General features: G+C 42.6%; 1 protein-coding gene across 1 annotated transcript in view; it reads left to right on the forward strand.

Moving 5' to 3' along the window:
* LOC110972374 (myosin heavy chain, fast skeletal muscle-like) overlaps positions 1 to 8,581 on the forward strand; it is a 10,768-nt gene extending 2,187 nt beyond the window's left edge. Inside the window, exons 10-41 of the mRNA XM_051952071.1 lie at positions 6 to 104; positions 199 to 302; positions 415 to 553; positions 688 to 806; positions 1,056 to 1,205; positions 1,304 to 1,474; positions 1,570 to 1,870; positions 1,975 to 2,042; positions 2,134 to 2,221; positions 2,316 to 2,433; positions 2,518 to 2,641; positions 2,936 to 3,072; positions 3,160 to 3,415; positions 3,512 to 3,754; positions 3,843 to 4,019; positions 4,105 to 4,250; positions 4,357 to 4,447; positions 4,550 to 4,939; positions 5,052 to 5,178; positions 5,272 to 5,390; positions 5,478 to 5,674; positions 5,765 to 5,948; positions 6,031 to 6,196; positions 6,343 to 6,467; positions 6,589 to 6,897; positions 7,002 to 7,205; positions 7,298 to 7,423; positions 7,514 to 7,684; positions 7,778 to 7,882; positions 7,975 to 8,070; positions 8,186 to 8,317; positions 8,484 to 8,581. Coding sequence (XP_051808031.1) covers positions 6 to 104; positions 199 to 302; positions 415 to 553; positions 688 to 806; positions 1,056 to 1,205; positions 1,304 to 1,474; positions 1,570 to 1,870; positions 1,975 to 2,042; positions 2,134 to 2,221; positions 2,316 to 2,433; positions 2,518 to 2,641; positions 2,936 to 3,072; positions 3,160 to 3,415; positions 3,512 to 3,754; positions 3,843 to 4,019; positions 4,105 to 4,250; positions 4,357 to 4,447; positions 4,550 to 4,939; positions 5,052 to 5,178; positions 5,272 to 5,390; positions 5,478 to 5,674; positions 5,765 to 5,948; positions 6,031 to 6,196; positions 6,343 to 6,467; positions 6,589 to 6,897; positions 7,002 to 7,205; positions 7,298 to 7,423; positions 7,514 to 7,684; positions 7,778 to 7,882; positions 7,975 to 8,070; positions 8,186 to 8,317; positions 8,484 to 8,504 — 5,003 coding nt within the window. The 3' untranslated portion in view covers positions 8,505 to 8,581. The remainder of the gene's footprint in view (positions 1 to 5; positions 105 to 198; positions 303 to 414; positions 554 to 687; positions 807 to 1,055; positions 1,206 to 1,303; positions 1,475 to 1,569; positions 1,871 to 1,974; positions 2,043 to 2,133; positions 2,222 to 2,315; positions 2,434 to 2,517; positions 2,642 to 2,935; positions 3,073 to 3,159; positions 3,416 to 3,511; positions 3,755 to 3,842; positions 4,020 to 4,104; positions 4,251 to 4,356; positions 4,448 to 4,549; positions 4,940 to 5,051; positions 5,179 to 5,271; positions 5,391 to 5,477; positions 5,675 to 5,764; positions 5,949 to 6,030; positions 6,197 to 6,342; positions 6,468 to 6,588; positions 6,898 to 7,001; positions 7,206 to 7,297; positions 7,424 to 7,513; positions 7,685 to 7,777; positions 7,883 to 7,974; positions 8,071 to 8,185; positions 8,318 to 8,483) is intronic.
* Positions 8,582 to 15,549: the final 6,968 nt, after the last annotated feature.

Genomic DNA, 15,549 nt, shown 5'->3' on the forward strand with positions numbered 1-15,549 from the left:
TGCAGATCTGCTGGAGAAGTCTAGAGTGACATTCCAGCTTCCTGATGAGAGAGGCTACCACATCTTCTACCAGATGATGACCAACCACAAACCTGAGCTGATTGGTGAGTCAACTAACGTGTTGCTCAATGATTAAACCTCTTCACAATTTTTATATTAAACGCTCTACTGAACATTTTCAACCTTTTTGATTTTCAGAATCGTCTCTCATCACAACCAACCCCTACGACTTCCCCATGTGCAGTATGGGTCAGATCACTGTGGCCAGCATTGATGACAAAGTTGAGCTGGAAGCCACAGACGTGAGTGCTTGTCAGAATTGAAATAATAATCATACTGCGTGTCTTATCCAGGTCACCAAAGTAGTATGTTGCCAAACTGACTACATTTCATGTGGACACCTCTTTTGCACAGAATGCCATTGACATCCTGGGCTTCACTGGTGAGGAGAAGATGAGCATCTACAAGATGACTGGTGCTGTGCTTCACCATGGTAACATGAAGTTCAAACAGAAGCAGCGTGAGGAGCAGGCTGAGCCCGATGGCACAGAGGGTGAGCATTAATGTCATACCAGAGCGAAAAATTTATGAACAGTCATTCAGTACTTACTCATGGTGTTTGTTGTTCACCGTATTGGGCAATCACCACACATACTGCATGTGTTAACTGTGAAATACTGTTTTCAGATGCTGATAAGGTTGCTTACCTGTTGGGCCTCAACTCTGCTGACATGTTGAAGGCTCTGTGCTATCCCAGAGTGAAAGTCGGAAATGAGTTTGTCACCAAGGGACAGACTGTTCCTCAGGTAAATATGAGTTATCAATGCCAAATGCTGTTTTATACAGAAAGAGATCACTAATGTCCAGTATATTCTGACTTTAGATCAGTTTAGCTCTGTATGCTGAATGTATTCTAAGTCAGTAACCATATCAAATAGGTATGCATTTATATTTGTGACATTTAGTGGTGTCAGTCTAATGTAGGAATTTACAGTATGACACCATTTTACATGAATGTGCATCATTACTGCAGTTATGTTCTTGTATTTCCTTAGGTGCTGAACTCAGTGACTGCCCTGGCCAAGTCCATCTATGAAAGGATGTTCTTGTGGATGGTCATCCGCATCAACCAGATGTTGGACACTAAGCAGCAAAGGAATTTCTTCATTGGTGTCCTGGATATTGCTGGCTTTGAAATCTTTGATGTAAGTTTCATCCCCAACAAAGGAGGAGTTGCTTTGGTTTGCATGACCAGATCCTTTGAATTTGTTACTAGTTGCTTGATCTATTTCTCCATTCACAGTTCAACACCTTGGAGCAGCTGTGCATCAACTTCACCAATGAGAAACTGCAGCAGTTCTTCAACCACCACATGTTTGTCCTGGAGCAAGAGGAGTACAAGAAAGAGGGTATTGTCTGGGAGTTCATTGACTTCGGTATGGACTTGGCTGCCTGCATTGAGCTGATTGAGAAGGTACACATCTACGTCATAATTCTTTTGAATGCAACTCTTACTACAGTAGAAGAACACCGTCATTACATGACATATCTCTTTTCTTTGTCATCAAGCCCATGGGCATCTTCTCCATCCTTGAAGAGGAGTGCATGTTCCCCAAGGCCACTGACACATCCTTCAAGAACAAGCTGTATGACCAGCATCTTGGCAAATGCAAGGCATTTGAGAAACCCAAGCCTGCCAAGGGCAAGGCTGAGGCCCACTTCTCCCTGGTGCACTATGCTGGTACTGTGGACTACAACATCATTGGCTGGCTGGACAAGAACAAGGACCCACTGAATGAGTCTGTTGTGCAGCTGTACCAGAAGTCCTCAGTTAAACTGCTGGCTCTTCTGTATCCTCCTGTTGTTGAGGGTAGGAAAATATATGTTCCACAAATTTAACAGATTGTACATTTTTGTGTCTCTTCATGTACTGTGAAGATAAAGATTTTTTCTTCTAACACAACTGAAAAACAGAGACCGGTGGCAAGAAGGGAGGCAAGAAGAAGGGTGGCTCTATGCAGACTGTGTCTTCACAGTTCAGGGTGAGGTTTGACAAATACATTTAAAGTCACTTGATGGTGAAATTCACATATGTTCATTTTTATGACAAAGATCACCATTTTCTACCTGCAGGAGAACTTGGGCAAGCTGATGACTAACTTGAGGAGCACCCACCCTCACTTTGTGCGTTGCCTGATTCCCAATGAGTCAAAGACTCCAGGTACCAAAATATGATCTTCAAAGTCTTTCTGTGTTGTGGATTGGTTTGCAATTCGCAAAACCCCCTGATAAACTGGCACATTTCTGTTGGACAGGTCTGATGGAGAACTTCCTGGTTATCCACCAGCTCAGGTGTAATGGTGTCCTGGAGGGTATCAGAATCTGCAGGAAAGGTTTCCCCAGCAGAATCCTCTATGGTGACTTCAAGCAGAGGTACAACTATTATGATAATAGAAGCTGGATGTCGATGATGAAAATGACATGCACAGACACTGACTGTTAATTCTCTCAAAACAGATACAAGGTACTGAATGCCAGTGTTATCCCTGAGGGCCAGTTCATTGACAACAAGAAGGCTGCGGAGAAGCTGCTTGGGTCAATTGATGTTGATCACGACCAGTACAGATTCGGACACACCAAGGCAAGTACCAAGTTGTTCCTTGCTTAAAATAATAGAAATTTGGTATCATTACCTGGGGCATTGAGTCTTCAGTGCAGCTCATTTACCTGTTATCTGGCAAAATATTGGAATATTTATTTCCAACAATTTGTTGCTAATCTAATGAATGTACCAGTGGATAAGAGACTGATCACTTGTCCACATATCAAGCAGTCAGCGTGTGGAAAATTATTAAACAGTACTCAGTCTATGTGTTTATTCTGGTGTCAATGTCTAACTTGATGCTGCAGTCATTATTGTCTTGTGTTTGTTTAGGTATTCTTCAAGGCTGGTCTGCTGGGTACTCTTGAGGAGATGAGAGATGAAAAGCTTGCAAGTCTGGTCACCATGACTCAGGCCCTCTGCCGTGCTTACCTCATGAGAAAGGAGTTTGTCAAGATGATGGAGAGAAGGCATGTTAAAAACGGCAAATTCTCAACACAAAGTCACATGAAAAAAAAACAATAAAAACTTCCTTAACGACAACTTTTTGTCCACAGGGAAGCCATCTATACCATCCAGTACAATGTGCGCTCATTCATGAATGTCAAACACTGGCCATGGATGAAGGTGTACTACAAGATCAAGCCTCTGCTGAAGAGTGCTGAGACTGAGAAGGAGCTGGCCCAGATGAAGGACAACTACGAGAAGATGCAAAGTGACCTGGCTGCTGCCTTGGCCAAGAAGAAGGAACTGGAGGAGAAGATGGTGTCTCTTCTGCAGGAGAAGAATGATCTGCAGCTGCAAGTAGCATCTGTAAGTAGACATCAAAAGAAAGTGTTCCCTTTTATTTTGTGTCCATATGTCCACAAAACGTCAGTGTGCTAACGTCATTTCTCCAACATAAACAAGGAAACAGAGAATCTGGCAGATGCTGAGGAGAGATGCGAGGGGCTCATCAAGAGCAAGATTCAGCTGGAGGCCAAACTCAAAGAGACCACTGAGAGACTGGAGGATGAAGAGGAAATCAATGCTGAGCTCACTGCCAAAAAGAGAAAGCTGGAGGACGAATGCTCTGAACTCAAGAAAGATATTGATGACCTGGAGCTTACCTTGGCCAAAGTGGAAAAGGAGAAACACGCCACTGAGAACAAGGTTTGTAAACTTGAATATACTTCACAAATGAAATAACATTTTGGAATGATGCCTTCACACAAAAATGACATGTTTCCTGCAAACACAGGTGAAGAACCTGACTGAGGAGATGGCCTCTCAGGATGAGAGCATTGCTAAGCTGACCAAGGAGAAGAAAGCCCTTCAGGAGGCTCATCAGCAGACTCTGGATGACCTGCAGGCTGAGGAAGACAAAGTCAACACTCTGACCAAGGCCAAGACCAAGCTTGAGCAGCAAGTCGATGATGTAAGTTTTAAGTTGTCTAGAAAGGTACAACAGGATCCTTCTTGAATCTTGAATATGATAATAACAAACCCATATTCCTTTGCAGCTTGAGGGCTCTCTGGAGCAAGAGAAGAAGCTTCGTATGGACCTTGAGAGAGCCAAGAGGAAGCTGGAGGGTGATCTGAAACTGGCCCAGGAATCCATCATGGATCTTGAGAATGACAAGCAGCAATCTGATGAGAAAATTAAAAAGTAACTAAGTTCAGCTTATAATCTCAATTGAAAAACAATGAATATGTCAGGAGACATGGTCCATAGGATAGATGAACTCTGACTGTACATTTCATCTCTCTCACAGGAAGGACTTTGAAATTAGCCAGCTTCTCAGCAAGATTGAGGATGAGCAGTCAATGGGTGCCCAGCTTCAGAAGAAGATCAAGGAGCTTCAGGTGATGCATGCGTTGTGTTACTTCAACCATCACTTAGAAATTTCATACTTGGTCATTCAAAGGTGAACATTTACTGAAAAACTACATATCTACATCCAATAGGCCCGTATTGAGGAACTGGAGGAGGAGATTGAAGCTGAGCGTGCTGCTCGTGCCAAGGTTGAAAAGCAGAGGGCTGACCTCTCCAGGGAACTTGAGGAGATCAGCGAGAGGCTGGAGGAGGCCGGCGGTGCAACTGCTGCTCAGATTGAGATGAACAAGAAGCGCGAGGCTGAGTTCCAGAAGCTCCGTCGTGACCTTGAGGAGTCTACTCTGCAGCATGAAGCCACGGCTGCTGCTCTTCGCAAGAAGCAGGCCGACAGCGTCGCCGAGCTGGGAGAGCAGATCGACAACCTGCAGCGCGTCAAGCAGAAGCTTGAGAAGGAGAAGAGTGAATACAAGATGGAGATTGATGACCTCTCCAGCAACATGGAGGCTGTTGCTAAAGCAAAGGTACACAGCACATTCACTTGTGGTGCTCAATATCTGAATGACATTAAATCTGTAATCAGTATAAAGAAAATACTGATTGAGGCACTGATCTGATTTCTCGTGTCCTTCTTAGGGAAATCTTGAAAAGATGTGCCGTACTCTTGAGGACCAACTTAGCGAACTGAAGACCAAGAATGATGAAAACATCCGCCAGCTGAATGATGCAGGTGCACAGAAAGCTCGTCTCCTGACAGAAAACGGTACGTACAAAACAGTGTCGAAATGCAGTGATCTTCAGTGTTTGACAGAGAAACTGAACAAAGGCTAAAGTTTGATGACTGTTTTCACTCCAGGTGAGTTTGGCCGTCAAATTGAGGAGAAAGAGGCTCTTGTATCCCAGCTGACCAGAGGCAAACAGGCCTTCACTCAGCAGATTGAGGAGCTGAAGAGACAGATTGAAGAGGAGGTTAAGGTAAGAAACCTTCATCTTAAATGTGTATTGTCATTATTGATAGCGGATGTAGACATTTTGTTCATTCAATTGTGTGTCTAATTCCAGGCAAAGAATGCTCTTGCCCATGGACTGCAATCTGCCCGCCATGACTGCGACCTGCTGAGGGAGCAGTTTGAGGAGGAGCAGGAGGCCAAAGCTGAGCTGCAGCGTGGAATGTCCAAGGCCAACAGTGAGGTGGCTCAGTGGAGAACTAAGTATGAAACTGACGCTATCCAGCGCACAGAGGAGCTTGAGGAAGCCAAGTGAGTAATATTCAAACAACTGAATGGTCAGACGTATAGCATTATAGCATAGGTGAACAAATAACAAGACAAATGTGAATTATTTTACAGGAAAAAGTTGGCTCAGCGCCTCCAGGAAACTGAGGAGCAGATTGAGGCTGTCAATTCCAAGTGTGCCTCTCTGGAGAAGACCAAACAGAGGCTCCAGAGTGAGGTGGAGGACCTCATGATTGATGTGGAGAGAGCTAATGCGCTGGCTGCCAACCTGGACAAGAAGCAGAGGAACTTTGACAAGGTAACATCTTTACTTTTTGCAACCAAGCAATGAAACTGGAAAAGGATTTTTGGCAGTTTTTCTATAAAACTGTGATATTCAGGTGCTGGCAGAGTGGAAGCAGAAGTATGAGGAGGGTCAGGCAGAGCTGGAGGGAGCTCAGAAGGAGGCTCGTACTCTCAGCACTGAGCTGTTCAAGATGAAGAACTCTTACGAGGAGGCTCTGGATCAGCTGGAGACCATGAAGCGTGAAAACAAGAACCTGCAGCGTGAGTTAATCCCAAATTGTAGCAAGAACAGCAATGAGCTGTTCCCACTTAATTGATTTAAAATATGCACATGTGTTTGTCAGAGGAAAGTTGTACAATTGCCAATTTAAAATTTTATCAAATTAAATATTTGCATCCATCTGCAGAGGAGATCTCAGATCTGACTGAACAGATTGGTGAGACTGGCAAGAGCATCCATGAGCTGGAGAAGGCCAAGAAGCAGGTGGAGACCGAGAAGTCTGAGATCCAGACAGCTCTTGAAGAGGCTGAGGTAAAACTTTGTCTGTTTCTCTGGGGAGACCTTCTTCAACAAAACAATTTTAAGTCATGATCCAACATTGTATAAAAGCTTTAAAGGCAGAGATCAATATATTATTCTGTAAAACCATTAGGGAACTCTGGAGCATGAGGAGTCTAAGATCCTGCGTGTCCAGCTGGAGCTGAACCAGATTAAGGGTGAGGTTGACAGGAAGCTAGCAGAGAAAGATGAGGAGATAGAGCAGATCAAGAGGAACAGCCAGAGGGTGATTGACTCCATGCAGAGCACTCTGGATTCTGAGGTCAGGAGCAGGAACGATGCCCTGAGAATCAAGAAGAAGATGGAGGGAGATCTGAACGAGATGGAGATTCAGCTGAGCCATGCCAATCGCCAGGCTTCTGAGTCCCAGAAACAGCTGAGGAATGTGCAGGCACAGCTCAAGGTATTGTAATCCACACAGCACAAAGAGTTCTTGCACACATGACAGTAAGTACACCAGCATTTAGACATTCATATGAATACTTTCCTGATCATGTTTTGCATTAGGATGCTCAACTGCACCTTGATGATGCTGTCAGAGCCCAGGATGACCTGAAGGAACAGGCTGCTATGGTGGACCGCAGGAACGGTCTGATGGTGGCTGAAATTGAGGAACTCAGGGCTGGTCTGGAACAGACAGAGAGAAGCCGCAAAGTCGCTGAGCAGGAGCTGGTGGATGCCAGTGAGCGTGTTGGACTTCTCCACTCTCAGGTGAACATGACTTTAAGCATTTCTCCAGCATTACACAAATCTAAACAAGCATGGAAGGAAAGAAATAACTTTACCAATTTCTCATCTTTCAGAACACAAGCCTGCTGAACACCAAGAAGAAGCTGGAGGCTGACCTGGTCCAGATCCAGAGTGAAGTGGATGACACTGTTCAGGAAGCAAGAAATGCAGAGGAGAAGGCCAAGAAGGCTATCACTGATGTAGGTTTAAAGGCCATTTGTTTGCTATTATACTCCAAGCCAACAGAGAATTGTGATGTGATTTCACACTGAAAAATCTTTTTTTTTCAGGCTGCTATGATGGCTGAGGAGCTGAAGAAGGAGCAGGACACCAGTGCTCACCTGGAGAGGATGAAGAAGAACCTGGAGGTCGCTGTTAAGGACCTGCAGCACCGTCTGGATGAGGCTGAGAATCTGGCCATGAAGGGTGGCAAGAAGCAGCTCCAGAAACTGGAGTCTAGAGTAAGATGAATATGATAAGATGTCTGCAGTTCAACAAATGTATGAAAACACATGAATTGTTGATAATTTATGAATTTTGTACTGTTTTAAAAGGTGCGTGAGTTGGAGACCGAGGTTGAGGCTGAGCAGAGACGTGGTGCAGATGCCGTTAAGGGTGTCCGCAAATATGAGAGGAGAGTGAAGGAACTCACCTATCAGGTAAGTTATATTGACACATGGAATGTACAGTCAAGATTTATGTAACACTTACCATTACAAAAGTCTACAGAGGTTTCTATTTTCTACTACAGACTGAGGAGGACAAGAAGAACGTTACCAGGCTCCAGGACTTGGTTGACAAGCTGCAGCTGAAGGTGAAGGCCTACAAGAGGCAGGCTGAGGAAGCGGTAAGGAAAAGCATTTGTTTAAAACAATGAGCATTTGACACTATATTATTTCACAAATGTAAACCTATGGGCCTTTTCTAAATGCTTCAACATGTTCCTATATTTTGAATTCCAGGAGGAGCAGGCAAATGTTCATCTGTCCAAGTGCAGGAAGATCCAGCATGAGCTGGAGGAGGCTGAGGAACGTGCTGACATTGCTGAGTCCCAGGTCAACAAGCTCAGAGCTAAGAGCCGTGACTCTGGCAAGGTAAATAGTGACTAAACTTCGGATAGTTACTGATTCATGATTGAGAAATTGGATTCTTGCTTTATGCTTCATAAAACTGACAAGTGATCAACCTCAAAATGTCTTTATGCAGACAGAATGTGTGTATAGGCTTTTTATTAAATGTAATTTTTCCTTTATTTTGCAGGGTAAAGACGCAGCTGAGTAATGTTTTCGAACCAATGGTCTGTTTCTAATCATATAATATGATGTAGAATAAACCACAATAAAGCATTTTTGAACTTATTTCACTGTAGTCATATGTTGATGACATTGTGTTCTCTGAGAGAGTAAATACAAGATACATGTTATGAAAATGCTGAACAATATTTGTTGAAACATGAAGCTGACTGAGTAGAAAAAACAAATGATGCCATCATAACTCCTTCTCATAAATGAATTGGTTCCTTGTTGCTTATTTCAAGATGAATTCGAGTTCAATGTTTTGAGGCCAGAGGCAATTATACAAAAAAAAAAAAAAACAGCTCAGCAACTTCTGGCATCTTAGAGTTATACTTTGGGCACTTGCTCTTCACCCTGAACAAGATGTTATCTGGTTACAGAATGCAAAAATCAGAATGTGTTATTGATAGAACTTTTTCATTGGGTCAGTTTGGAAACAACTGTCATCTTATTGTAAAAAAACACTGCTAAGATTGCACAATAATACTTCGACCAACTAAATTAATGATCAGCTCTCAGAAAAATCTTTTTTTTTTTAAATCACTTTGGCTTTTTAAAATGGGTTACGATAAAAAACTAAAGTGATTTCACTTGACAATAACACACAGAGCTATTTGTATATGCTATCTGCTGCTAACGCCTATGGTAACTGTACTACAGCAGCTACCAAATTAGCTAGCTCGCTTAAAGGAAAATGAGAGGAAAAAAAGACAAACAATTATATTAGCCAGTAATGGCACATGTATTAAATAGACGACACAGTAATTTTATGGGCTATTTTGTGGAGTTTTTTTTCTTACCTTCAAAAAAATGTTTTCTGCCAGTTGCACCTGTGTTTAATCGGTCACGCATCACAACCCCTGCAGCACCACAATGGTTCAGGCCATGTAAAGAATATTCATAATATTGTGATCAATGTGCAGGACATTTTTGCCAACACTTTTTTCCATGCACATACATTTTGGAAGAAGCCTGATCTAAAAACCTGACCTGACATCACAGTCACATGAGGTAACAGTAATAAAGAAGCATGCTTGAAATATGGAACCAATTTTGGGTGTTTTGGCCTCACAGCTTGGTCTGACCTGGTGTTGCTGTGCTTCACCCACTATATCCACCTGCATGCTTGACCTTTACACATTTAACTCTCAGCCCAAAGGCAACAGTGGCAAGGAAAACATCCTTTTAACGGGGAAAAAACCTCGAGCAGAACCCGGCTCTATATAGGGGGGACACATCTGCCTGCTGGCTGGGCGGGTTGAGAAGGACAGAAGAGGGCAAGGGGGAGGGATGGGAGAAGAGGGAGGGGTGGGAAAGCAAGGAAAAGACAACACACATTTGGATACATGTATGACAGGATATGTGACACAAAGTATAAGCTAACTTTGAAAACTGACTCATAGTTTACTCTTATGATGTACGGCTCTGACATTAAACATACTCCATATATAGCGAGCATTAAAATTCAAACAGTATGTAAGTTAGCATAACAAGTATAGTGAAGGCAATGCAGAGTTGACTGGTGGAAAAAGGGGAGTTGGAAGCAGAGGGCTGGAGGAAGGTCAGCAACAGCATCCCACAGTGGACATGGTGGAGACTAGACCAGTTGATGGAACATCAACCGCAGATCTGAAGCATCCAGCTCTGGGACCAGGGACACTCGGAGAAATAGCACAGGGGGAAACAGAGTGAATGTACTGCAATAATGGTATACAGATTAAATGTAAGGTAGATAGAGAAGGGCTCAGTGCGTCAAGAGAAGTCCCCCAGCATCCTAGGCCTATAGCAGCATGACTAGGGGCAGAACGAAGGGACGTCCAAGAGGGAGTCAGCTGTGCAAATGAAGACACAAGTCGAACCCCTGTGGGTCACCCAGTCAGCCCTAACTATAAGATTTGTCAAAAAGGAACATTTTAAGCCTGGTCTTAAAAATAGAGAGGGTATCTGCCTCCCGAACCCAAACTGGGAGCAGGTTCCACAAGAGAGGCGCCTGATAACTGAAGGCTCTGCCTCCCATTCTACTTTTAGAAATTCTAGGAACAACAAGTAAGCCTGCAGTTTGAGAGCGAAGAGTTCTACTAGGATAATATGGTACTATCAGATCTTTAAGATATGATGGAGATTGGTTATTAAGAGCTTTATATGTCAGAAGAAGGATTTTAAATTCAATTCTGGATTTAACAGGAAGCCAGTGAAGAGAGGCAAGTATAGGGGAAATATGATCTCTTTTGCTAACTCCTGTCAGTACTCTCGCAGCAGCGTTTTGGATCAACTGTAGATGTTTAAGAGAGCTATTTGGACGACCCAATAATAAGGAATTGCAATAGTCAAGCCTGGAAGTAACAAAAGCTTTACTTGAGCTTCACCCGCTGACTGTATAAATAAGGCTTCACCGAACTACCGCATCCTCTGATTTCCGGCGCTCTCGGAGCCTATTCGTTGCGCTGATTGGTTGTATACCTACCCAATTGCTGCAGAGTGATTTGATAGACAACCTTTTAGCCCGCCTCCCTCCCTGTCGAGCGTGCCTAGACCCTTGCGTCTTCAGAGCATGGGTCTAGCGCGGCTAGGCTACCTCAAGGATTTAATATAATCAAAACCAGTAAGTAAGTAGACTCATGTAGCTAAGTAGGGAAACAGGAACTCAGGCCAGCTAACTGAGCGGAAAGCCTAAATTGAGACTAACCAACTTCAATTAAATTTTTAAAAAATGGCAAAACCACAAAAATCAAGGAACACCACTCACTAACAAACAGAAGGAACAATGGCAACCAGATGATAAACTAAAGCTTGACCAACCAAACGGGGATACTCACAGGACGGTGGGAAACTAAACGAATGGGGCAGAGGATCGGGCAGTAGAGTGAATCACTGAAATTGGGCAGGCCGGAGGCAGTGGCTTGGAGAAGAGGCAACAGCAGACTGTGAGTCAGCGGTAGAGAAGGCTGCCTGAGGGCCAGATCGGGGCAGTGACTTTGCCACTGACACAAGGCAGACCGGCCGGAGTGACTTGAAGCAGGCAAGTTGGAGACAGATTAGGGACCAGCAGGAAAACTGGCTATGACCAACGATGAGAGTCTATAGTCTGGCAAAGAGTGAGAAGAATGAGCTGGGCTTTTATAGAAGGAGGTGATTACAGGCAGGTGAACTGATCTTCCATCTCTCAGTGAGCAGGCTCCAGGCAGGGCAGGACTAACAGGAGAGGGAGAGAGAGGATGAGTGAGAGACAAAGAGAGAGGGAAAGAGGATAAGCGAAAGAGGAGGAGAGAGGGGGAGAGAGGGTGAACGAGGGAGAGTACGATCAGGAGGGAAAGTGAGGGACAGATCAAGCAAGGGCTGGAGCAGGAATCATGACACAAAAGAGATGTCTCAAAGTTGAAAATACTGCATAATAGTTGTTGGTCTATCAAAATTTCCATCCTCTCCAAAGAATTACATATCGTTTCCATCTTTCTAATAAAACAGGTTTGGATCCTCTGAGATCTTCGTGTGATCTGCTGTATTTATTCATATATCCTGGTGTGAGCACGTTACCATGCCAAATCAGAAACTCAAGCGCAGCACAACAGAGACACGACAGACAAGCATAGGCGCAAATAAAACATACCTTTTATTTATAAAGTCGCAGAAAACAACAGGAAGTGTCATGGGGAGGATAACTAATGCCCGAGTCTCGTCAAACAAACAATTGAATGAATGGGAACTAATCTGAACTAGGTATCCCTGGGCCAGCAAAGTTACAACCAAACACTAAATACAACTCAAATGCTGAAAGCTTGGTGGCTAAGAAAACTAGAAATATGCTCCAAAAATATGAAGGTTAACAAACATCCACAAATCAGAACTGGACTCAGAGAGCGAGCAGGGAACTTATCTGACTACAAACGTGAGGGGAAGCAGGGAGGGATGAGGCAGGCAGAGGTGGTGTGTGGCATGGCGGATGGCAGTTTCTTGACAGGTGCTGTGAATGACGGAGATTGGATGATGGTGGTCCGGATCTGTCCAGGCTGATGGGGGTGAATGATGAGGAATCCAGTTGAGGATTGACGAGCACCCAGGGAGTCCAGAAGTAGAACACAGGAGACAGCAATGAACACGAGGAGTAACAACAAGGAGCTAGACAGAACAAGAGTCAGTACTAACTGAGATAGTTCAGTGGTCCAGCATTGAGTAGCAGTAAGTGTCTGACTTATATGGGAGAGGAAGGTAGTGCTGAGGTCACTCCCACCGGCTTGTGTGCCTCCTTAGATGATTGCGATTGGGAGCACCTGTCTGGATACCACACACTATGCTCATGTGGGAAGAGAGAGAGAAGGAAGGGGCAAGGGGGAAAACCTACTACGAACTGGCATCTGAGGTCGAGGGTGTGACAGCACATCCATTCAAGGAAAGGTTTGACAACTCATAAATGACAAATTTGGCATCCTCGAGCTCCAAAACTACTCAGAGAACCATATGTTGCTGAGATGAATCTATCTTTTATCACAATCTCCTATCACAGTGTGCGTGTGTGTTCTCACAGAGACATCAGCAATGATGACATAAAAAATAACTTGTCTAAACGATATATGTGAATGTAAATATGGAACTGGATGACAGCAAAGGGTTGTGTAACTGAACTGTCTTGGAAGCGCAAGAAGACTCATAAAAAGGCAGAAAATAGACTTGAAAGCTGTAAAGAAGGTTGTGGCTGTCATTGACATTTATACAAGATCTATGAAACGTGAGATGCTATGCGGCCAATGTAGACAGCTGCTGCTGAGCATGTTCATTTCTTGAGATAGAAGTCAAACTACTTCTCTCCAATTCAGCTGTTTATTTTGTAAATATCAGTGTCTCAAAAGAATCCTGTACAAGAACCTTTTCTGTTTGGAACAGCCTCCCAGAAAGGATAAAGTCTGATATGAACAGAACATTTTATTCAGTATGGTGAAATATGATTGGTTACGGAACACAAAACATATAATTCAATTATTGAAATGTGACTGGCTAAAGGTGGGGATAAACGGTGTTTTAGACTTAGCAATCCCGTTAGTTGGTACAGATACAGTATGGCCATATCTCTTATCACACAATTAATCTAATCCCCAGGAGCCACATCCTGTGAAAAGAACCCTCCTGCAAACTTTTTCCCGCTTTCTACCACTTTTATTCCGTTGTTAGCTGAGATGTGATATCTCTTCCCTTTTAAAAGTCAAGCACAAGTAATGCATTAATTGCACATTCAATGGTTATTATTATCAATATTGTATCACTCATATGTAATATTAATTTCAGTGTTCAGTTAATAGTACCTTAAAAAATACATCCTAACACTGCGTTGAATAAAACTGAAGCATATGTATTCTTTCATCTGTTTGAGACACAGTCAATTAAAACATGCAGCCGAATACCACCTGTGCCGATAAAGTCTTAATAATGGCCACTGCAGCCACTGGGATGAAGTCACAGGCAACTAGAGACACTCTACAAATTAAATCTACGATACAAATAGCAAGCCATGGACAAAAAATACATGTGGTCGCTGTGACTAAAATCCAGGATGTCATGCTTTTATGAGCATCATAAATGTAATGGACATCTGCTCTCCCAGTTCGCACCACATTTGGCATGAGTCCCAGATTTAACTTTCGCTGAGTGGCCATAAAAGATTCAATATAAGGAGTCCAACACATCACAACAGTGTGTGGTGAAGACTCTTGAAGACTCCTGCTTGTGGTAAGCTTCATTTCTATCTGCTCTGGAGGAGTTTAATGTATTCATTATAATGTATTTATTATTAGATACAATACTGGATTGGATTGATTAATTAGGTATAGTTTTGAGCAAAACATTCTTGTTTTCAAACTTTTCAGAGTGACTCAAAATATGTGATATGTTTTCAACAGGATTGGGGAAGAAAACAGACTTTTGACGGAAACAGTGTCAGGTACGAAAAATACTATACAATAATTGTTTTGAGTTGTAAGTGAAGTTTCTGCAAATCTACTTTATATTTATACAGGCCAACACTTTGGAAGCAGGGCTAATACAAGGCAAACTTTGGGAAGCAACTTCAAGTTTCTGTTCACAATGTCTTTATTCAAAACCAGTATGAATTCTGTGGCTTTTGGGATGTATTCAATACATGATCAGACTTTGCTTTCATTGATATGCATCATTTTCTTCAATTTACTTTTAAGTATACATTGAAGTTACCAGACAGCTGCTGAATAAATCCAACCAAAAGAAGGAAAGGGCTTAGTTTTAGGGCTGAGAAGATTTACAAGAGAAACAAATTTAGTGGAAAAGTGAAAAACAAATCACAGTTTGCATTATTCCATTTGCTCTTTGGCTATTGAGAGTTTGCAAACAAAAATCTCAATAAATCTCAACTGTGTCCATCTCTCCGACAAATTACCACAGACATGGCAAGAAAGAAACAGCTGAGTACAGAAACAAGAATACAGATACAAATGTCTGATTATTAAAGTAAAAATCTATTCTAATCAGTGACTCTTTACAAAATAATAATCTGTTAATTTTATGACAAAGTATACCAATGAAACAACCTTAATCTTGCTTCCAAACTTTTGGCCTGTAGTGCGTATATACAAAAACATACTTTAATTAAACTAAACGAATGAATGAAAGAATGTAAACTCGGGAGTGAAAATCATCATTAACTTAAGGAAGGACTGAAAGTCATGATGAATTTATATCGTCCTGATGGGGACATGATCATTACACTCACTCCCCCAATCCCTCCGTGATTGTCACTCCTTCTCTACTTTCAAATCTCTGCTCAAAACTCATCTTTTCAATAATCATTTTGCCTCCTATTCCTTGTAGTTTTGTTTTTGTTTTGTTGTTGTTCTCTTTGTTTATGTAAAGTGACCTTGGGTTTGTGAAAGGCGCTATATAAATTGAACATATTATTATTATTATTATTATTAGACAGCTGATCTCAGCTATTCTGGGCTGCTTAGTCAGAGAGTTTTAAAACCAAGATCACATTTATCTGTCATTCCTTACAGAAGTAAACCGCCACC

Source organism: Acanthochromis polyacanthus, chromosome 8, assembly GCF_021347895.1.
Source record: "Acanthochromis polyacanthus isolate Apoly-LR-REF ecotype Palm Island chromosome 8, KAUST_Apoly_ChrSc, whole genome shotgun sequence".
Classification (NCBI taxonomy): domain Eukaryota; kingdom Metazoa; phylum Chordata; class Actinopteri; family Pomacentridae; genus Acanthochromis; species Acanthochromis polyacanthus.